This window comes from Aptenodytes patagonicus, chromosome 1, assembly GCF_965638725.1.
Source record: "Aptenodytes patagonicus chromosome 1, bAptPat1.pri.cur, whole genome shotgun sequence".
NCBI classification, from domain to species: domain Eukaryota; kingdom Metazoa; phylum Chordata; class Aves; order Sphenisciformes; family Spheniscidae; genus Aptenodytes; species Aptenodytes patagonicus.
The window spans coordinates 12,656,098-12,679,702 of NC_134949.1; the positions used below are offsets into that span (position 1 = coordinate 12,656,098).

A 23,605-nucleotide genomic window follows, 5' to 3' on the forward strand; every position below is an offset into this window, starting at 1 on the left:
TGTCTCATCCTTCCAGAACTCATTGTTGTTCTCCCCTGGAGAAATAATTTTAACAGCAGTATTAGCTGAGGTTTGGCAAGGCTGCATACAGCAGTATATCCTGACTAGTATTGAGTGAGCACAGCAGTATTCGTGTTTAAACAGCTTAGTGACAAATGTTGTGTGCCGCAAAAACACAAGGAAGGAGCCTGAGGCAAAATAAACTGCCTGTCTTCCTGTTCTCCATCACAACAATACCAGTGGTAGCAAGTCAACCCTGCAGTGTAAGTGTAGGGACACTATCTTTTCCTAGAAAGGATCATGATGCTGAAAAGTTGTCCCAAAGGAGACAACTCTTCTCTACATATTCTTCAAGATAAAACCATTTCATTTCATTTTTATTTTTTGTTCTGCTGGATTTTCATCGTTATTTTTTGTGAGTGCAAATATTTCAACTACATTCATGCTGTATGTCTGGACATTATTAAACTTTGGGCTTAAAAGTGATCTGAGACATATTCGATTTCTCTGACTTCTCTGAAGTAAATTTTGATTTTCACTGATCTTAGTAAAAATTAAGCCAAAATTAAACCTTGTAAATTATTTCTAAGTAATGGGCCAGCATTCCTTGGGTTTTGATGGAGATGTATCTTTAAGGTATACTGTCTTGCTTTCATTAATAACACTGAAATGAGGTCTCTGCTTCAGTTTCATTGAAGAGAGGAAATGTCCAGAGATGTGAATGGCATGTATATATGTGACTTATTCTTCATGACACAGAGAGCTCATGATTTGGTAGATACAGCACTCTGTATTGATGCTTACGATGTAGTTCTCATTTATTAATGTTTGGGCCCAATCATACTCTTATTTCAGTGAATTGCAGTTTTGCTATTGACCGCAGGAGTAGGAAGGAGAGGCCTATTATTATTTCACTTGTTGACTTCAGGGAAGTCACTTCCAAATTATCATTTATCAGATTACCAGTTGCAAAATATTGCCTCTAATGCCTCCTGTGTTATCTAGAGGCAAAACCACAGCTTGGTGGATAAAAAGAAAAGCAACAGAGGAGAGGCAGTAGAGAACAGTTTCTGAAATCACCTCTCAATTTTGTATAACCACATTTTTAGTGCAGTTTGAAATGCAGTTAATCGGATTAATTTAGTCTTCAGAATTGGTTTAAACTGAATTTTTGTCTTTCTGCTAAAAGAGTGGGATCATTTACATGGTCAGATGCAGCTGATGTTCTCTTGGTCTTTAACACTTCTCGGTTGTTCGTTGCCGATTTAGCAGTCACCCCGTAACATTGACCATGTATCAATGTAGAGCTCTTGAGGTAAGCAATGGGCATCACTGAGAAAAAGTTCTGTGTTCTACCCAAGGCCAAACACTCAGTGTGCATCCCTTCTCGTGGGTAAAATAAAAAAAGAGGTGTCTGCTGAGAGCATTTTGGTTTATTACATCAATTCTTACCCCGGTTAGAATTTACTTTCAGATTGTAGAAGCTAATTTATATTCTTGTGACTTACTCTTGGTATCCTATTTATATGCTTTGATTCAGATTCACATTCTGTTCATAGACAAAACTTCAAGTGAGCTATTATCGTCTGAGTATATTGATAACAAGGTCTACTTGATGGATTGGGCACTGGCTGGAAATTTGCCAGGTTTGTCAGTAGTATGGTTTTCAAATGAGAGTAAGGAGGCTTTCTCAATTCTTGCATCTCCAGAGATCATTTGAAACAAGTACAATTGATTGAAGTTGTCATTCCTAAGCCAGTGGACTAGTTGCCACAATGATGTATTTGGACCCAACTCATCCACAGCTAAATTACTCAAAAGTATGAACTGTCCCCTCCTAGTAGCTGGGGCCATATTTCAGATAGGTGCTTTCCAGAAAAGTGATGTTTGAATAATTTGAGAAGTCTCTTGGTGGGCTTATTGATTATCTGTTGGGAGAAAACACCATGGACCTGAAGGGCCTCGGCTGGATTCATCTAGTGAAAGCCCCTTAGCTGGGGCCTAGTGCAAAAAAGCTTTAGCTTGGGTTCACCTCACCTAACTTTAAGCACATACTGCAGGCTAATAAGCAGGAGACTACTGATCCTAAATGTCTTCTGAAGTCAATGGAGAAGATAGAAGTGTCAGTCTGACTGAAATCACCCTCTGCTGAATACACAGGAAGCCTTGTAGGTTCGGTCGTACAGCACAGGCTGTATTGAATTGTATCAGCATACTAGCATACTTGTGAAACCATCAGTGGATGTTAGCCGTTCCTTGTAGGAGCTTAAAATTAGGATGGAGCAGCAGAACAGTATTGTGTTAGTAAAGAAAAGCACAACAAATCTGCAAAAATGGAACTTCCTTTTTTTTCCTTTTTTTTCTCTCCCCGCCCCCCCCGCCCCCCCTTTTTGGCCAAAAAAAATAAAGGGACCTTGTCCAAGGCAGCTGGGAGAATGGTTAGAGAAACTCAAGGGCAGGTAACAAAGGAAAGTTTTCCTAATATTACTGTCAGCATTTAGATGAAACCACACATAATGAAATAAGCAGATGAGCTTAAGTGGAAGCTATGGAATCAGTTTACAAGGATGTAGGAATAAGCATTTCTCCCAGATTATCTGCTAGCCTCTTTGTGCTTCTAAATGTGGATTTTGACTCTAACCTGTGGAATCTATATGCACTTCTGAAACATTACCACTGAAAATTAAACCAGTTTTTTGCTCTAGACAATTCACAGAGGAAAATCAGGGCGTTTGGTCTAGCATCATTTGAATCAATTGTGTAGAGTTGGGTCATACCTACATATATATGTTGATTTAACAGAGTTTTTCCCAAACTGTAGATAATATGCCCTGAAAGTCCATGAGACTGTGTTAGACAATAACACCACAATTCCATCATATAATCAGAATTTAAATTCTCTCGTGATTGGGGATAAGAACATATGGTTTTGTTAGCCAAGGCACTGAGGACTACCTTTAACAGTTGTCAGAAACTCTATTTCACCAAAGGTCAATATAAACACCTACAACTATTTGTTATAACTGTTTGTTATTCCCCTACCCTGAGAAACTGAGCAGCTGTCAACTGTCTCAAGCGATCACAAGAAAAGGGATGAGACTAAAAGGATAATACCCCCAAAACAGTGATTGAAGTCTTCTAGGGCTACTAGATATAATGGGAATAAGAACACACAGTAAAGATACAAAGATTATGCTGTATTTGTTTCATGAAGATATTTTATTTTCAAGAGGAACTGTTCAGCTAGAGAGATCGACCACTGCTCAAATAAGGAGCAGCTGGGCTGGCGTGAAGATTTCTAGAACTGTATTGTCTGAACATGAGCCATACTTCAGGACAAGCACATATTTGAGTTAACAGAATAAGCTATTTATCAGGCAACGTATGTATGTCATGTACACCACTTTCAGTAAATTGACAAGTTATAAATTCATCTCAGATTTTACTGCTATTGAATGCAGTGGCACTTCTACATATTGGGATGAAGGGACCGCTGTTATTAATGGTGTGTGGTGCCAGGAAAAAAAAAAAGTATTAGGATTTGGATCGGAGAGATGATTGGTGTGAAAAAGCAATAGCGATACTGCACATAGCTATACAGAGCTCATGAATTGAACTTTGAAGAAGCAGAAATGCTAAGATGCTTAAAAGGAAAGAAAGGGCATAATTATAAAATAAGCAATAGTCACATACTCTTGATAGCTGGGGAGCTAGAATCATTGACCCACCCTCTTCAGGGAGTTCAGTTTTCTGATGCTAATTATTAGAGCTACAAATTCGTAAATAGTAATTAGCTACATCCATAAAAATAAAAGTAGTGTAATTAGATACGTTTCGATTTGATATAGGTACTCTTAATTTGCTCTGTTATCAGCAGCAGCAACAGATGCCAGTTCTTGCTATCTGCTTGGAGCTAAAATAAGTGGAATTAACTCATCTCTAGTGACTACTGAATTGAAAGTTGCAAGGTTGATTATTACAACTCATCATATCAGAAAATGAAGCCTCACTGTACATAAAAAGCAGCAATTTTAATTAGCCAACCAGAGTAACACTTGCCACTCACCAATAACTTTTCTTTCAGCACTACTGAAGACAAGAAGAATATCAAGGTCACACCTGGGACTGAAATCTTTCAGGTTGTTCCAAGCCCTTCTTTATTCAGACATAACCTTCCACATAACACTTACGTTCCTCTGGAATAAGGACATTGTCCATCAGTTGGAGCGTGTAGTCTTCATGAAATGACCTTCACCAGTGCTGTAGTTACACCTCAGAAATAATTCTTGTAGGAGATAATAGCGGTGGACTTCCCCACATTCAGAATTACGTGACATTTATTTCCTCACCTTCATTGTATTTGGCTCCTTTGAAGTTAAATCTAAGCTTGCTTTTTTTTTTTTTTTCCTATCTCCAGAAGAACAATGAACAAGGATTTTTACATTTCTTTTAAAAACTTAAAGATAGTCACAATATCTAAATCTGCAGCAGGCACTTTTAAGTTTGTGAGTATGCTATAAAATAGTGACTCCTGTATAAATAATTTATTCAACTTGTTACTGAGGAAAGATTTTTTTTAATTAATGTGAGTTAAGCTGAAAATAGTTTTTTTCCTAAAAACAGATGGGAAGAAATCTGTTTCAAATAGTTGTTTTTTTTATGGGGAGTCGTGTTTTTAGGGAAAATAATATAAAAACTAAGATGGTTTCAAAATAATGCATTTCTTTTCTGAATAACATAGTAGAAGTGTTCCATGATACATTCATTTATCTGAAAGAAGGAGAATACATTTTCTCTCCATTTTAAACTAAACTTTTTAGAACAGAAAAATCAAGCTTCACGTTTCCTTGGAATTTACTGCATAAGTTCATAGTTCAATCAAAACTTTATTCCCTATGAGAAACAGCGGATGAAGACGAGCAACAGAAAAGTTTTTACCAAGGACTCCACGTCATATATATTGTGTATATCCTACTTTTGCTGTTTGTAGTGGAAAGTAAGAGGAGGAAAGAGGCAACAAGATGCTTTCTCTTACTCTAGAAGCAGACAAGAAAACTTGTGCTTGCTATGCCAACGTGCCCGAGAGGTACAGCAATCGATAGCCTGTAACCTTCACATGAGAAATGTGCTTCTACACAGACAGAGCAGTGCTGCCGTGGGAAGCAGTCTCTTAGCATGACTTCTCCTTCTGCTCAAAGCCTTCCTGCAGCATGCGGTGGCATCCCACAATAAGAAATCCTGTCTAGCGCTGATGGGATCCCCACTGAGGGAATATGATTCCCTGTGTCTCAGTTCAGCTCTTGCTCTGCTGTCTTGATAGCAGTTGGCCACCAGGGATTTCAGCTGTGAATCTGCTGGAGGTGTCGTGCACAGTATTGCACAGCCACTCATTCATTTCTTTGAACTCTGTTCATTAAAAATGAGTGCAACAGTATCTGCTATTACATATGAGCATTTTTTGTCACCAAATCAAGGTCTAGTCCAGCTGTCTGGTGAATGGTGCAGAGATTTGGCTGTATATATCAACTTTTGGGGGGAAAGCCAAAGAATAAAACCATCAAAATAAACTATGGGCTGGAAGATAGAGAAAACCCAAGTAACCTGTTACTCTCTTCTACCATTCAGACACCATCCATTGTAGTTTTCCAAAGTACTTTTTGATTAAGAAGAGATGTGCTCTGGACTGGCTCTTGCTCCCATGCCTTGTTGATTAGATATTGTTCAGAGCTACACCAGAACACAGCTATGAAGACTACAGAGAGAGAATTTTAGACTTGTGTCTGAAGACTGCCCCGTTTTAAGTACAGATTTTTTTTTTTCATTCACATATATTACCTAGGTTCCCTATTTTAAGCATAAACTCCCCTCATTTTTCTGTATGTCATCTGCCCTAATCAGTAAATAACCCTTAAAATCCTGTTATTGTTTCATACTATTGATTCATTAATTAACTGTTCTGTGTTATTGACATAAACTTCCAAAACAGCTGAAGTGAATTTGGCTTAGGAATACATCTGTGGATGGTTTCTATGGTAGCCTATTCCACAGTCCCTCTCTTAATGCCTCTCAAAGTAAGACTGTAGATTTAGAAAATCCATTTATAAATATTTTCAGATATTTAGTAGCAACAGCTAACAAGTCCACAAATCCTTTTAAAATATACTATTAAATAGACATTATACAAGGTGGCTGGCTCCCTAAGTCTGAGTAAAATATGTAGAGTGAATAAGAATATTAATATTTTTTCAGTTTAAAAGTTGTTGTTATTGCAGGCATTGCAGAATCTTTCAAGGTACAATATGGTCTGTGTATGATTTAAGCAGGTTCTTCAGTTCTCTGTAGTAACATGTACAAACTGCCTAACAAAAGTCATCCACAACAGTTTATTCATAATGTTAATAAAATCAACTGGTATAAAAGCAGGTTCTGTTGTTGATAGCAGAAGTGTTGTCCCTTATTCCAGATGTGGTGTGTTTCCAGGATTTCTGAAAGTATATTAATGTGCGGTATAAATAGGTGTTTTGACATCACAGTTGAACAAACTATCCCAAATCTCACTTAATATTTCCACTGATGCTCCAATCAGTTGGATCATCAGTAGTAATAATAAAATTGCTAACACTGGGCAAAAATTCAGCTGTAATAAAATAAAATAAATAAATTTCAGACTGTTTAGCAGACCTACACATGCCAACAGGCTACTATGCAAGTAGTTCTTTAACTACATCATCTATCCTCTTGAAGAGCTGCAAAAAATCAGACATTTCCCAGAAAAGGCTTTGTTTTTCCAAAGACCTTGAGAAACCATGTTCTAATTAAGCTTTTCTAGTAGTAGAAAGCATTTTGCCTGTAATTAGGTGTACATTTATTTTATTAGTAACATCAAAAGTCTCTGTCTAGATCTCATTAGTAGAAGACTTTTATAAATCTGAAGGGATGTATGGAAACATAAATGCTCATACATACATGATTTTCTCATCAAAATGCCCTAACGTATGGCTTGATTCTTCAGATAGTTCTCTTGTGCACATATATTCACTTTCATGTAAAAACCTGTTGTTTATAGTTGGAATAAAGGTTTATGGGGGTGTAAACAACTTTGTGCAATGGGAATCAAAGCCTAAACTTCCAAAAGGGTAAAGATTTGTCATCATGTTTCAGTTTATATCTTTACCTGAAAGAGTGGAAATCCATGAAAGAGCAACACTGAATGTCTAAACCATGTGCAAAAAATAATCTTGGACTTTATTAATTATTTATTAGGTCTGCAAGTTCCTAATTAATAAAATAAAACCCCTGAATTCCTACCAGCACAACCTACCATCCATCACCAGGTTTTCAAATTTCCATTCTCAAATGTTTCTTTAGAGCAGTTCACTTCTTTCTTTCTTATCTGTTTGGAAAGCTGATACTGTGTTTTAGTTTTATAATAAGCATGAAAGATATTGGGATATATTGCAGGGGTGTTTGCTAAGATAATAACACGTTTTATGAAGAAAATCCCAGTGTCTTCTAGAGCTTCATGGCTGGTACTAATTGTTACCTTAAAAAAAAGCTTTTGAGGCAATAATGTGGAATCCAGAATGATTCAGAACTGGTTTTCCTTCTTTTCATCTTTTCACTTCTTGAGGACTGAAAATCAGATTCCTTCAGGCACTTGGCTAACCTCTTTATGGTCTGCACTTCCAAATGTCAGCATACCCATAATTTCCCAATCTGCTATTTTCCAGGAATTAAGTAGAATATATTTTAAGTGTTTATGATATCTGTATTAGCAACAGATTTTCTGACTGTTTTTACAAATATCTTCTGCAATATTCCATGACTAACTTGACACAAAGTATTCACACTTCTCTGTTATTAGCTTTTATCTCTGAAGTCTATTGTTAACATCTTAAAAGATACTCTTGGCAAAGATAATGAAAAAAAGATGTTTTATTCACTCAAATGCTGTGCTGGCAATGGAGCTTGTATAGCTGGGCTTAATGCTGGGTCAGAGTTGTTCTTAAAAGAAAGTACTCTGCAGACTTAATGAGGAATTCATCAATGGCAGGAAAGTGACCCAATTCATGCCGCAATTACCAGGCCATGAGTCACGTACCTTTGTAGAGGGAACACCCAGTATGTCAGTGCCTGTCACAGGGTAACAGCATGAAAGTGCAATGATCAAATCCTCGCATGGTGTAACAGGTAGCTCTGGATATGTCACAGTTTATTTTAAAGAAAATTCTTCAAGTATCTGTCTCTGCCTAGTGCTCTTGTGCTGCATTTCTTCTCTGGGTGTCTTGCTGGTTCCAGTGGTCCTCTCACAATTAACCAAATAGATAAACAAATAAATGACCTTCCTACCAGCAGTCCTCAGCTAGAACTACTGTCATTCCCATCTCCCAATTTTACTTTGCTGTTCAGCTGCAATATGACTTAATTTTTAAAATGCATAAATTATCTTTGAACTGTTTTTATGTGCATTGTACAGTGTCTGTCACGTTGCACAAAACCAAAAGAACAAATAGAAAACCCAGTCTGTGTTTAATTGGAAACTACTGAATGCATATTGAATCTAAAAAAAAGTATTTGAAAGGATATATGCATCTGGAGTGTAATAATCCTGCTAACCACCAGGCAGGAGCTTCTCTAGCTTACCTGATGCGTATGTCTCAAGTTTAGAAAAAGTGAAAATCTAAAGAACCACAGGCTGAATGCATATTCTTTCCAAAAAGGGCATGCTTATCTGTTACTATATGCATTATGGACCTCAAATGCAGGAAGTCACTGCCTCTGTTTTACACTATAAAATATAAAATATATTGTCCTAAGAATTATGTGGTATTATAGAATGTGAGCACTACAACCTAGTACACAGCCCCTTAAGACTGCTTTTCACAATCTTACGTTTTACTTCTTTAGGAAAGATCAAAATGTAACAATGTCATTAATCCCAAAGTATACTAGAAACTTAAAAATACAGGTCAGGCTTTTTTTTTTTTTTTTAAGGGTTTCTTTTCATATGACCCAAATTCTCCACCTAATTTCACTGGACACTGGATTGAGCCATGTAATTAATCTACTATTTCTGCTAATATCAGTGGATACTGATGATGCACAGGGATTGGAAAACTTCCTTTTAATTCACATGAATTAAACACCCAGAAATGAAACTAATAGTTCTGTGATGAAGTATGGCTAAGTGCTTTTCTCTTTCTACTAAAACTTGGTCAGAAAATCCTGGAGATAGTAAAAACACACTGTTTCTTCCAAATAGTGTCTGTTTTTTCTCTCTGTGTACAGGTAGCATTGCAAATAATGCTGCAGTCTCACAACTCAGTGACTGCTAAATGCCTGGCTTTGCCTCACTGTAGAGCATTTAGCACCTTTGCTAGTGGTATTTGAATTGATTAACCTGGAGATCTTCTTCAGGATCACATTTGCCAACAACCTGCTTTTTAATGCAGTTTGAAACTATTACCCCTGAAAAATATTTTCAGGAATCTGGAATTCATTCCTTTGCTTCTCCAATTATTTTTATAGGGATGCATCAGAGAAGGTGCTGGTATTGCACACTTAGAAAGAGGAAGAAACTTTTCCTCTTCATGACCGTTGGCAAGAAGGGGCTTATGCCATTGTTTTGTGTTGTTGTTATGAGAAGAATCATAAACACTTGAAGCTTCCTGCTTTGTAGTATATCTAAAATAACTTTACTTGAAAATTATATTTATTATTCTCTTCAGCTGGGAATTCAGTAGATCAGGATGAATGTGGTGTTTCTCTGCTTAATGCAGTTAGTAATTGGACAAGAAAGGTATAATTTCCCATACATTTCAGTTCCTCACAATAATAATGTCCCAGAGTAATTTGGCAAACAAACAAAAGAGCTAATTAAACATTGTTGAATTTTTCTAAAGCAAAGTGTATACAAGGTCGTACCAAGGGCTCAGCTGAAGTTTATTAAAGATTAGCAGTCTGTTTCTGCAGGAGGCATCCCTCCAGCTACTGTAATGTAAGACAGCCTGGTGTACCGCTTTTCCACAACAAGCTGTTGTACAGAGCAGAATTACAGAACAAATTTTCAGTAGAATGTCTAATAAAAGGGCTTTATATATTAAAGATTTTTTTCTTTTTATGTTTTGTTGGATTTGGAACAAATAAGCACAATAATTTGCTTCCATACATTTGGAAAATGAATCTAGGAGTAGTTCATTATGCAAAAAGGCCTAGGTTATTACTGTGCCTTTCATTTACACTGTAAATCCTTGTGGCAAAGACACACCTTTGCTTTTGTATTTACCTCATGCAATAGGAACCAATCTATGAATCCAAATGCAAATCAGCTAAATAACAGTGAAGGTGTTTGGATAGTGAAGAAGTGTGCCATGTTTGCCCTTAACTTGTAATTAAAAATGTAATAATATAAATATTTATAATATGCCTATAAGCTCGGAGCATTGAAACCTGTGCACAAAGTCTGTGAGTAGGTATTGGACCATGCAGGGACTAAGGCTTTTATTTCTACTCGCCTGACCATCATATAGACTGTACAGGAGCACTACTTAGAATCATAGAATCATAGAATCGTTAAGGTTGGAAAAGACCTCTAAGATCATCGAGTCCAACCAGCAACCCAACACCACCATGCCCACTAAACCATGTCCCTGAGTGCCTCGTCTACACGTCTTTTAGATACCTCCAGGGATGGGGACTCAACCACCTCCCTGGGCAGCCTGTGCCAATGTTTAACCACTCTTTCAGTAAAGAAATTTTTCCTCATGTCCAATCTAAACCTAGAATCATAGAATCATAGAATCATAGAATCATTGAGGTTGGAAGAGACCTCTAAGATCATCGAGTCCAACCGTCAACCCAACACCACCATGCCCACTAAACCATGTCCCTAAGCGCCTCATCTACACGTCTTTTAAATACTTCCAGGGATGGGGACTCAACCACTTCCCTGGGCAGCCTGTTCCAATGTTTCACCACTCTTTCAGTAAAGAAATTTTTCCTTACATCCAATCTAAACCTCCCCTGCCGCAACTTGAGGCCATTTCCTCTTGTCCTATCGCTTGTTACTTCGGAGAAAAGACCAACACCCACCTCGCTACAACCTCCTTTCAGGTAGTTGTAGAGAGCGATGAGGTCTCCCCTCAGCCTCCTTTTCTCCAGGCTAAACAACCCCAGTTCCCTCAGCCGCTCCTCATAAGACTTGTTCTCCAGACCCCTCACCAGCCTCGTTGCCCTTCTCTGGACACGCTCCAGCACCTCAACGTCCTTCTTGTAGTGAGGGGCCCAAAACTGAACACAGTATTCGAGGTGCGGCCTCACCAGTGCCGAGTACAGGGGCACGATCACTTCCCTACTCCTACTGGCCACACTCTTTCTGATACAGGCCAGGATGCCATTGGCCTTCTTGGCCGCCTGGGCACACTGCCGGCTCATGTTCAGCCGGCTGTCGACCAACACCCCCAGGTCCTTCTCTGCTGGGCAGCTTTCCAGCCACTCTTCCCCAAGCCTGTAGCGCTGCATGGGGTTGTTGTGGCCGAAGTGCAGGACCCGGCACTTGTCCTTGTTGAACCTCATACAGTTGGCCTGGGCCCATCGATCCAGCCTGTCCAGGTCCCTCTGCAGAGCCTTCCTACCCTCGAGCAGATCAACACTCCCACCCAACTTGGTGTCGTCTGCAAACTTACTGAGGGTGCACTCCATCCCCTCATCCAGATCATCGATAAAGATATTGAACAAGACCGGCCCCAGTACTGAGCCCTGGGGAACACCGCTCGTGACCGGCCGCCAACTGGATTGAACTCCATTCACCACAACTCTCTGGGCCCGGCCATCCAGCCAGTTTTTGACCCAGCGCAGAGTCCACCTGTCTAAGCCGTGAGCCGCCAGCTTCTCGAGGAGAATGCTGTGGGAGACAGTGTCAAAGGCCTTGCTGAAGTCCAGGTAGGCCACATCCACAGCCTTTCCCTCATCCACTAGGCGGGTCACCTGGTCATAGAAGGAGATCAGGTTGGTCAAGCAGGACCTGCCTCTCATGAACCCGTGCTGGCTAGGCCGGATCCCCTGGTTGTCCCGCTCATGCCTTGTGAGCGCCCTCAAGATGAGCCGCTCCATAATCTTCCCCGGCACCGAGGTCAGGCTGACAGGCCTGTAGTTCCCCGGATCCTCCTTCCGGCCCTTCTTGTGGATGGGCGTCACATTGGCAAGCCTCCAGTCATCCGGGACCTCCCCCGTTAACCAGGACTGCTGATAAATGATGGAGAGTGGCTTGGCGAGCACCTCCGCCAGCTCCCTCAGCACTCTCGGGTGGATCCCATCCGGCCCCATAGACTTGTGAGTGTCCAGGTGGCATAGCAGGTCATTGACTGCTTCCTCCTGGATTACGGGGGGTTCATCCTGCTCGCCGTCCCCGTCTTCCAGCTCGGGGGGCCGAGTACCCTGAGGATAACTGGTCTGCCTGTTAAAGACTGAGGCAAAGAAGGCATTGAGTACCTCAGCCTTTTCCTCATCCTCAGTGACAATGTTCCCCCTTGCATCCAATAAAGGATGGAGATTCTCCTTGGCTCTCTTCTTGTCATTAATATATTTGTAAAAACTTTTTTTGTTGTCTTTAACGACAGCGGCCAGATTGCGTTCTAGCTGGGCTTTTGCCTTTCTCATTTCTTCTCTGCACGACCTAACAAGATCCCTGTACTCTTCTTGAGTCGCCTGCCCCTTCTTCCACAAGCGGTAAACTCTCCTTTTTTTCCTGAGTCCCAGCAAGAGCTCCCCGTTCAGCCAGGCCGGTCGTCTTCCCCGCCCATTCTTCTTACGGCGTACAGGGACAGCCTGCTCCTGCGCCTTTAAGACTTCCTTCTTGAAGATCGTCCAGCCTTCCTGGACCCCTTTGCCCTTCAGGACCGTCTCCCACGGGACCCTCTCAGCCAGCGTCCTGAACAGGCCAAAGTCCGCCCTCCGGAAGTCCATGGTTGCGGTTTTGCTGCCCCCCCTCCTTACTTCACCGAGAATCGAGAATTCTACCATTTCATGGTCGCTAAGCCCAAGACGGCCTCCGACCACCACATCTCCCACCAGTCCTTCTCTGTTTGTAAACAGCAGGTCGAGCGAGGCACCTCCCCTGGTAGGCTCCCTTACCAGCTGCGTCAGGAAGTTGTCTTCCACACACTCCAGGAACCTCCTAGACTGCTTCCTCTCTGCCGTGTTGTATTTCCAGCAGACATCCGGGAAGTTGAAATCCCCCACGAGAACAAGGGCTAGCGATTGAGAAACTTCTGCCAGCCGCTTATAGAACGCTTCATCCGCCCCTTCATCCTGGTTGGGTGGTCTATAACAGACTCCCAGCAGGATATCTGCCTCGTTGGCCTTCCCCCTCATCCTTACCCATAGACACTCAACCGTACCATCATCACAATCGTTGAGCTCTATACAATCAAAACACTCCCTAACATACAGGGCCACCCCACCGCCTCTCCTTCCTCACCTGTCCCTTCTGAAGAGTCTGTAGCCATCCATTGCAGCACTCCAGTCGTGAGAGTCACCCCACCATGATTCTGTGATGCCGACTAAGTCATATCTCTCCCGCTGCACAATGGCTTCCAGCTCCTCCTGCTTGCCGCCCATGCTGCGTGCATTGGTGTATATGCACTTGAGCTGGGCTATCGATTTCGCCCCCGGCATCGGCACGCCACCCCTCGGCTCATCTCTAGCGAGCCTGGTTTTATCCCCTTCCCCCTTCGAACCTAGTTTAAAGCCCTCTCAATGAGCCCTGCCAATTCATGAGCCATGATCCTTTTTCCCTTGCGAGACAGCTGGACTCCGTCTGTCACCAGCAGGCCCGGTGCCATGTAAACCTCCCCATGATCAAAAAAGCCAAAATTCCTCCGACGGCACCAGCCCCTGAGCCACGCGTTGATCAGGTGTGTTTTCCTGCTCCTTTCAGTATCCTTCCCTGCCACTGTAGGGATAGAGGAAAACACTACCTGTGCTCCCGATCCTTGAACCAGTCGCCCCAGTGCCCTGAAGTCCCTTTTGATCGCTGCAGGACTTCTCTCCGCAACCTCATCACTGCCAGCCTGTATAACCAGCAGCGGGTAGTAATCAGAAGGCCGTACCAAACCAGGGAGCTTCCTAGTGATGTCTCTGACCCGGGCCCCAGGGAGGCAGCAGACTTCCCTGTGGGACGGGTCCGGTCGGCATATCGGGCCCTCTGTTCCCCTCAGAAGGGAATCGCCTATGACAATTACCCTCCTTTTTTTCTTAGCAGCGGCAGTTGTAATGCGTGGGGCTGACTGCCTCACCCTAGGCGACCCCCCGGATGGACCTTCGTCTACATCCTCGCTTGCCTCGCCCTCAAGTTCCAGGGCCCCATATCTGTTGTGTAAAGGCAACCGGGAAGGTGAGGGAGGCCGGGCGGGGGTTCGCCTGGCACGCCGAGCAGGGACCCGTTTCCATCCCCCCCCATCGCTTAGGTCCCCTTTTTCTACCTGGTGGCAAGAAGGCAGGGGATCCTCTGCTTCTCGCGGAGCCTCCTCCTGCTGCCTCTGCCTCAGGAACGGTAGGGTGCGGCTCCACCAATCTATCTCCCTCTCACACTCCCGGATACTCCTCAACCTTTCCACCTCCTCCTTCAGCTCTGCCACCAGGCCGAGCAGATCATCCACCTGGTCACACCGCACACAGGTGGTGTCTCTGCCGCCCTCCGGCACAGCTGACAGGCTCAGGCACTCCCTGCAGCCAGAGACCTGGACAGCTGCTAAACCTCCCCTGGCGCAACTTGAGGCCATTTCCTCTTGTCCTATCGCTTGTTACTTGGAGAAGAGACCGACACCCACCTCGCTACAACCTCCTTTCAGGGAGTTGTAGAGAGCGATGAGGTCTCCCTTCAGCCTCCTTTTCCCCAGGCTAAACAACCCCAGTTCCCTCAGCCACTCCTCATAAGACTTGTTCTCCAGACCCCTCGCCAGCCTCGTTGCCCTTCTCTGGACACGCTCCAACACCTCAATGTCCTTCTTGTAGTGAGGGGCCCAAAACTGAACACAGTATTCGAGGTGCGGCCTCCCCAGTGCCGAGTACAGGGGCACGATCACTTCCCTACTCCTGCTGGCCACACTGTTTCTGATACAGGCCAGGATGCCATTGGCCTTCTTGGCCGCCTGGGCACACTGCCGGCTCATGTTCAGCCGGCTGTCAACCAGCACCCCCAGGTCCTTCTCTGCTGGGCAGCTTTCCAGCCACTCTTCCCCAAGCCTGTAGCGCTGCATGGGGTTGTTGTGGCCCAAGTGCAGGACCCGGCACTTGGCCTTGTTGAACCTCATACAGTTGGCCTGGGCCCATTGATCCAGCCTGTCCAGGTCCCTCTGCAGAGCCTTCCTGCCCTCGAGCAGATCAACACTCCCGCCCAACTTGGTGTCGTCTGCAAACTTACTGAGGGTGCACTCGATCCCCTCATCCAGATCATTGAGAAAGAGATTGAACAAGACCGGCCCCAAAACTGAGCCCTGGGGAACACCGCTCGTGACCGGCCGCCAGCTGGATTTAACTCCATTCACCACAACTCTCTGGGCCCGGCCGTCCAGCCAGTTTTTGACCCAGCGCAGAGTACACCTGTCTAAGCCGTGAGCCGCCAGCTTCTCGAGGAGAATGCTGTGGGAGACGGTGTCAAAGGCCTTCCTGAAGTCCAGGTAGGCCACATCCACAGCCTTTCCCTCATCCACTAGGCGGGTCACCTGGTCATAGAAGGAGATCAGGTTGGTCAAGCAGGACCTGCCTCTCATGAACCCGTGCTGGCTGGGCCTGATCCCCTGGTTGTCCCGCACATGCCTTGTGAGCGCCCTCAAGATGAACTGCTCCATAATCTTCCCCAGCACCGAGGTCAGGCTGACAGGCCTGTAGTTCCCCGGATCCTCTTTCTGGCCCTTCTTGTAGATGGGCGTCACATTGGCAAGTCTCCAGTCATCCGGGACCTCCCCCGTTAACCAGGACTGCTGATAAACAATGGAGAGTGGCTTGGCGAGCTCCTCCACCAGCTCCCTCAGCACTCTCGGGTGGATCCCATCTGGCCCCATAGACTTGTGAGTGTCCAGGTGGCGTAGCAGGTCATTGACTGCTTCCTCTTGGATTACGGGGGGTTCATCCTGCTCGCCGTCCCCGTCTTCCAGCTCGGGGGGCCGAGTACCCTGAGGATAACTGCTCTGCCTGTTAAAGACTGAGGCAAAGAAGGCATTGAGTACCTCAGCCTTTTCCTCATCCTCGGTGACAATGTTCCCCCCCACATCCAATAAGGGATGGAGATTCTCCTTGGCTCTCTTCTTGTCATTAATACATTTGTAAAAACATTTTTTGTCGTCTCTAACGACAGCGCCCAGATTGCGTTCTAGCTGGGCTTTTGCCTTTCTCATTTCTTCTCTGCACGACCTAACGAGATCCCTGTACTCTTCCTGAGTCGCCTGCCCCTTCTTCCACAAGTGGTAAACTCTCCTTTTTTTCCTGAGTCCCAGCAAAAGCTCCCCGTTCAGCCAGGCCGGTCGTCTTCCCCGCCCGTTCTTCTTAGGGCGTACAGGGACAGCCTGCTCCTGCGCCTTTAAGACTTCCTTCTTGAAGATCATCCAGCCTTCCTGGACCCCTTTGCCCTTCAGGACTGTCTCCCAAGGGACTCTCTCAACCAGCGTCCTGAACAGGCCAAAGTCCACTCTCCGGAAGTCCATGGTTGCGGTTTTGCTGCCCCCCCTCCTTACTTCACCAAGAATCAAGAATTCTACCATTTCATGGTCGCTAAGCCCAAGACAGCCTCCAACCACCACATCTCCCACCAGTCCTTCTCTGTTAGTAAACAGCAGGTCGAGCGAGGCATCTCCCCTGGTAGGCTCCCTTACCAGCTGTGTCAGGAAGTTGTCTTCCACACACTCCAGGAACCTCCTAGACTGCTTCCTCTCTGCCATGTTGTATTTCCAGCAGATGTCTGGGAAGTTGAAGTCCCCCATGAGAACAAGGGCTAGCGATTGAGAAACTTCTGCCAGCTGCTTGTAGAACACTTCATCCACCTCTTCATCCTGGTTGGGTGGTCTATAACAGACTCCCAGCAGGATATCTGCCTCATTGGCCTTCCCCCTCATCCTTACCCATAAACACTCAACCACATCATCATCACAATCGTTGAGCTCTAGACAATCGAAACACTCCCTAACATACAGGGCCACCTCCTCTCCTTCCTCGCCTGTCCCTTCTGAAGAGTTTATAGCCATCCATTGCAGCACTCCAGCCATGAGAGTCACCCCACCATGTTTCTGTGATGGCGACTAAGTCATTTCTCTCCCGCTGCACAATGGCTTCCAGCTCCTCCTGTTTGCCGCCCATGCTGCATGCATTGGTGGAGATGCACTTGAGCTGGGCTATCGATTTCGCCCCCGGCATCGGCACGCCACCCCTAGGCTCATCTCTAGTGAGCCTGGTTTTATCCCCTTCCCCCTTCGAACCTAGTTTAAAGCCCTCTCAATGAGCCCTGCCAATTCATGAGCGATGATCCTTTTCCCCCTGTGAGACAGCTGAACTCCATCTGTCGCCAGCAGGCCCGGTGCCGTGTAAACCTCCCCGTGATCAAAAAAGCCAAAATTCCTCCGATGGCACCAGCCCTTGAGCCACGTGTTGATCAGGTGTGTTTTCCTGTTCCTTTCAGTATCCTTCCCTGCCACTGCAGGGATTGAGGAAAACACTACCTGATACACTTGTGTGATATTATCCTTGTAATGCTGCCAAAGACTGTAAAATACAGATTGTTTAATGTGGAAGGATGAAGTGTTCTTGAAAATGTGTCTATGGTACTGAGCACAGAACACCTTTCTGAGTCTTTCCTGTCATAGTTCTGGGATTTTTAACTAACTTTCATATTCCTATGCTGACCCATAAATAAATTTGCCTCTTTTCCTATCATGCATAACTACATGGAGTTAGCAATAAAAGAAATATTGAGAGAGCACCTTTCCTGCTTTTCAAAGTAGCAGAGCCAGACAGAGACTATGAAGAATCAGTGCTTCTAAGAAGTGGAAATATTTTCAAAGTCAAATTGAGCACCTTGTTCCCAAATAAGCACTAATATGTTATAATTATGTACTTGGATGCTGAGATTAAAAAAAGAGACATATAAATTCCTAGTTGTTCTACCTGGACTAACTGGTGTGGAGCTTTCCAACCCTGGAGTTCTTCCAGAGTTAATAATTCCATAGTTTTATACTAATAATGGGAATCTGGACTGAACACTACATGAACTGACCATTTTTCCAATCTGCACTAGCAGTCAACATAAAACTTCCATGTTAAATGTTATTTATTGTTCCCCAAGCTCATATAAGCAGTATTTCAAAAATAGTTTATTGCTATTAAACTAACACACTCCTTTTCTTATTGATTGTAAAGATTTCTTAGGTGTCTAAATTTATACCCTCAGGTGCCTTATACTCAGTTAAAAGAAAAATGCTCTTTCAAAGGCTGTTCATGTAAATGGCACCTTATTTCTCTCCAGAAACATAGCACCATCATATAACATAACACTGAGCATGGAAAGCCTGCACTCAAATATGGTGAATCACCATGTCCCCACTGTAGCACAGAAGAAGAAACAAGCTGCAAAGGCAAAGGAACTTTTTTTTTTTTAAACATCTGCCACATAGCTTAAATACCTCTAAACTGTCACAACTACCCATCTTGAAGTTATAAATCCAGACAAAGTAGTTGCTCAGTGAATGACCCTAATATTGTTTTTGAAAGCAAATCAATGAACGATGCAAGCAGTGCTCATGAAATCAAAGAAAGTCAGTATCAGTCCAGGTTTTGTAGGTCAAGTTCCTGTAATTTCTAAGGTACCTACACACTGTGTGACAGGACTTGCTTGTATGGACTGGTTGTGGTTACTTGCAAGCTACTCCTTTTGTGTCTTCTATTCAACAGCAACAACAGATTGTATTTGTCAGAAATATGCATAGTGCAAATATCCTTTGCTGGTTTTGATCCTGCAAGATCATGTTCTTTCATTATGGAAGTCAAAGATTATTTTTCATATGTTACCATGGTAACAAAATGGTAACTGGGTTCCTATTTTCATTTTACGTTAATAAAATGCTAAATATTATAAGCAGTAGCAAGTGTGTCCTATTAAGCCTTGATGCTGTATAACAAGAGGTGTTGTGTTTCTGTAAAAATATGAGGCTTGGAATTAATCCTTTGTTTTAAGTCTTGAATCAGCATAGTTTTAGGCCTGCTTATCTGTCTATATGAATGTAGTTAAAGACAAAATCTATTAAGAACAGTAACTGCATTAGTTTAAAAGCAAGGAAAAAGAAAAATTGCCTATAGTCTATAAGATTCCTATATATAGACCTCAATGTTCAGATCTTGATGGGTGTTTCAGATTCTCCAGTAACTGCCTCCAAGTCTGTTAACCTGCACATTGCAAACCCTATGGTGCTTACAGAAAGGTATAAAGGACAGCAGAAGTATTAATAGCAGCAACTCAGTTCCTCCGGGGCGAAGGAGTAAAAGAGGCAATAACTATTGATTATTCCATTAGTCAGGGAATTGCTTTAACTGTTTGCAAGATCTCAGGTCCTCCAGGCTGAGGGAATGAGAACAGATGCAGGAGGGAAATGGGACTCAGTAAGATTTTATCAAGAGCAATAAAGTTCTGGTGGGGATGGAAACTGCTGTACCTGGGGTAAGAGTCACCCTGAACACATGCAACTAGTGATCACGGTTTGCTCTTTTCTCCATTTTTTGAAGGAAGTGAGTAGTTGACATCTTATAGGAGTAGAACCCTCAGTATACAATACAATGCTGAGCTCTTGGAGCAGGCTCCCTAAGGATTATAAGAGGCTGAAACCTTCCATGTTACCATCTGAGTGACTGTATTATCTCCTGGCATTGTAGGACAGACCTAGCAGGTATAGGTAGAACTGGCAAAAAAAAAATCCAGAAAATCTGCTTTTCCTTTAAAATGTTCATTTGTGTAATTTACCTATTTCAATTCAACCTTCATGAGAAAGGATACCTCATCTCCATGCTGGGATATCTAGTGAAACCGTGGGGTGCAAAAGAAATGGAGAAAGGAAAACATACTGTAGAATTACCAGTATCTATTTAGTCACCTAGGAAAATCAGTGGGAAACTGAGATTCAGGGAGACTAAATTAAGAAGCTGTTGTGTACAGTAGCACACTGGTGATTCTAAAGCGGAGTTCTGGGTCTTGTGGTTTTGCCACAAAAATCCATTAGTTTCAGCTTAAAGCAAAATAGCAACTATTTGAAATCTTGGAGTGTTATAGAACAAAATAATTATTACATCCGCAGCTCTAAATACAGCACATCTCATGGCTACCTTACACGTGGGGATAGGTGATGAGCAATTTGACTGGAGAACAGATAGGCTAGAGTTAAGCTGTGTGTTAAGGATACAGAATTAGTCTATAAGTGGACCATGCATTTCATTTGAAATAGGTGAAGCAGATTAGACAGAATATTCAATTCATAGTGCAGGGCATATGCAAACGTTATCATATATGTACCATATCCAAAAGAACGTGACTAAGTCACATAAGGGCAGAAAGGTCAGGTCTTTGGCTTCCAATTTAAGAGACAGATTCAGAATCTGAAATTTAGTCTATTACACTTTTCTAGGCAAGTTGACCAAAGACCGTGACCAAAAGAGAGAAACATAGAGATAACCGAGTCTGTTGTTGGACCTCCTGTGAGACTTTGCAGTCATCCCTGCTGAATATGACTGCTGAATATCCATGTGTTTAAAACAAACTGCAGTGTATTAATACTTAATATCATAGAATCATTGAAAATTTAAGCTGGGAGGGGGCTCGGTAGGTCATCTGGTCCAACTTTCCACTCAAAGCAGGGCTTACCTCCACATTCTATGTAACGTGTATTTTTGTCTGATTGATAAACTTCTGGTAATCCTAGTTTAGCTACATAAAAAAATATTGAAGAAACAGTAAGCTAGAGGTACTCATCTAATATGCCAGCTTCTTCCCTGTGCCATGTCTAGGAATAACATAGCCTTGATTTGCCAAAGTGTTTTATGAGGAAGATACAGTTCCTGTCAATAGACTTTGGGAGTGAAAGATTCCTCAGGAGAGAGCACACAGATCAAACATCTGCTCTTAGCAGAGCTGCCAGGAGCTCGGGGGCTTGCCAGAATCTCTGTGCTTCTGCACAGTTCTCACAAAGGGATGGAGATCTTTGAGGATGCTGCTGCATCTCCAGGGGTCAGATATTCCATGGGGAGTAAATTCAACATATTTATGGACAATCTAAGTGTCTGAGTGTTTTAACCATACCATCCCTGAAACACAATAGTAATAATCCTAATGAACCCATTTCTGCAAATATGAAATTCCCAGAAAAAAAAACCAGTCAAATAAGATGTTCCAGTTTTAAATGTTGAGATGAAAAGGGAATTGGAATCAGACAAATGAGGGAAAGTGTCTTATAGATTCATCAAAACATATTCCTGATGTTAGCTACTGAAATATTATCTTCTCAGGCTCCTTCAGTCTTTGCCATAGACATTCAGGCTGCCTGTGAGGAGAGAAAGGTGTCTATAACAAGCAGTCCAGAAAACCTAACTAAGGCACCATTATGTCTCTATGTCTCCACTGACACCAAGGAGTTTGGACAACTCTGAAGGTCATCCAGTGCTTTGGCAAAGCTGAGCACTGGCCAGTAGGAATCACTGAGAGCATGGGAGTCCTGTCATTGTCACTGAGAGAGCCTTGCAATTCCAACGTGCTCTTTGTTGCACAGAATTCTCCGTTAGATCTAGCTATAGAGTGGGATTCAGTATGAGATTAAGACAGCTGCATTTTGGGCAGTGCAAAGGATAATTTTGTGCATTTGGGGCAATGCAAGGGATATTTTGCCCTTTGCATATCTGCTAGCTTCAGATGGATATATGAGGCATCCCACAGAGACCTATGTATGGCCAACTGAATTGAGTTCTTAGCAGGTAGGCAGCTGAACAGCTCTCTTGCTTCCACCATTGATGAGATCTCTATTGAATATAATAGTTTATACACATGGCAGAAATGTAGACAATTGTACTTAGTTTTCTTAATCTCACAATGAGTCTCACACAAAATGATTCAAGAGGTTTAAATGCAGATGTCTGAATAATAGACATCAAAAAGTAGATAAAATAGATTTTATGTTGGCTGACCTGAAGAGAAGTCTGAATCGCTACTGCGTAATATAAGAGTCATGATACAGTGTTTAAGGTGGTGGATTAATAACTGAGGAAGAGACAGAGTCTTCTGCACACTATCATAATGTTAAACTTTTGTCCAGGAAGTGGAAGATCTGGTTTCTAGCCACTTCCCGGTGTCAAGAGTCTTGAAACCAAACCCTGTGAGTGTGATGTAATCGCTACAGTATTGATGAAGAATTGATTGATTAAGATGTTTCAAACACTCTGAGACTGAGGAGGACCTCAAACTTCCCCATTTCCAAATGGAGTTTTGAGACTTATTTAGTGGTTTCAGTCAAATAGGGACAGCCTGACTGCAATAAACTGGACCGTTCGGAAATTAGGTCAAATTCAGATGCTTCCCTGCTAACATCTCAACTTCTGCTAGCTAAGCCGAGTCACTTCTCAGCATGTATGAAATATTGTCTGTTTGCGTTTATGGAGTTCTGTCATCTAGAGATGGCAATAGGGGCAATAACTAAATATAAGCACCTTCGCAGTTTGACAGCATGGTTAGCAGGTGATTTGAATCACTCAGTCCCTTAAGCCTAACCATTTATCAAGTCCGCTTATGGCATTGAAACAAGCAATGTGAATATAACCCTTACAGATTTACTTATAGATCTATTATTTTGTGTACTAAATAAATGTTTAAAAGGTCATGAAGCAGATTAATTGTAGACAAGACTTTGAGGCCATAGAAAATACACATCAAAGATTTGTGTTACCTCTGAATGCCTGGTGTCACTGAGGGTCTTTCTAGTAACATAAAAAGAATAGCAGTATGATGCATTTTCATTAGTGAGAATAAATAATATGGAGCCAAAGAACTTCTGGCATGATCTTAAACATGCATCTCAAATACCTCTGTCAGCTTTAACAAATGTAGCTATATGGTTTTGAAAGACATCCTCACAAGGAGGATGTGCTATATAATGTGTTCTTTCAATGGTTTACTTTGTAAATTTTCCAAAACTTTCAAAAAGATCATTCTACATTTAGGTCACGTACTTGACAGTGTGTCTTTTGTCTTATTAATAGGCACCACAAGGCCACATAAGGAGGGGGAAGTCCCTGGTGTGGACTATATTTTCATCACTGTTGAAGATTTTATGGAATTGGAGAAAAGTGGCGCTCTCTTAGAAAGTGGAACCTATGAAGGTAAGCACGTTTTTACTGCTAAAACTATCTCATGTTTTCATTATGCTTTTTTCTAATTTGCTGGAATTGCACTGGGACATCCCATTACAAATGTGTCATTGCTACTGTTATCAGAAATTTGTGACGAGCCATGTGGCAATTATGAAAATATTTTCATATGTAAAAGCTAAATGCAGATGGGTTCATTATAATTTTAGTATATTATACTGGT

General features: G+C 42.7%; 1 protein-coding gene across 13 annotated transcripts in view; it reads left to right on the forward strand.

The window, feature by feature from the left end:
• MAGI2 (membrane associated guanylate kinase, WW and PDZ domain containing 2) overlaps positions 1–23,605 on the forward strand; it is a 776,332-nt gene that overhangs the window by 448,370 nt on the left and 304,357 nt on the right. For all 13 annotated transcript variants that reach the window (XM_076363454.1, XM_076362360.1, XM_076362617.1 and 10 more), the window contains one exon: positions 23,275–23,394. In XM_076363454.1, the coding sequence (XP_076219569.1) occupies positions 23,275–23,394 (120 nt within the window). The remainder of the gene's footprint in view (positions 1–23,274; positions 23,395–23,605) is intronic.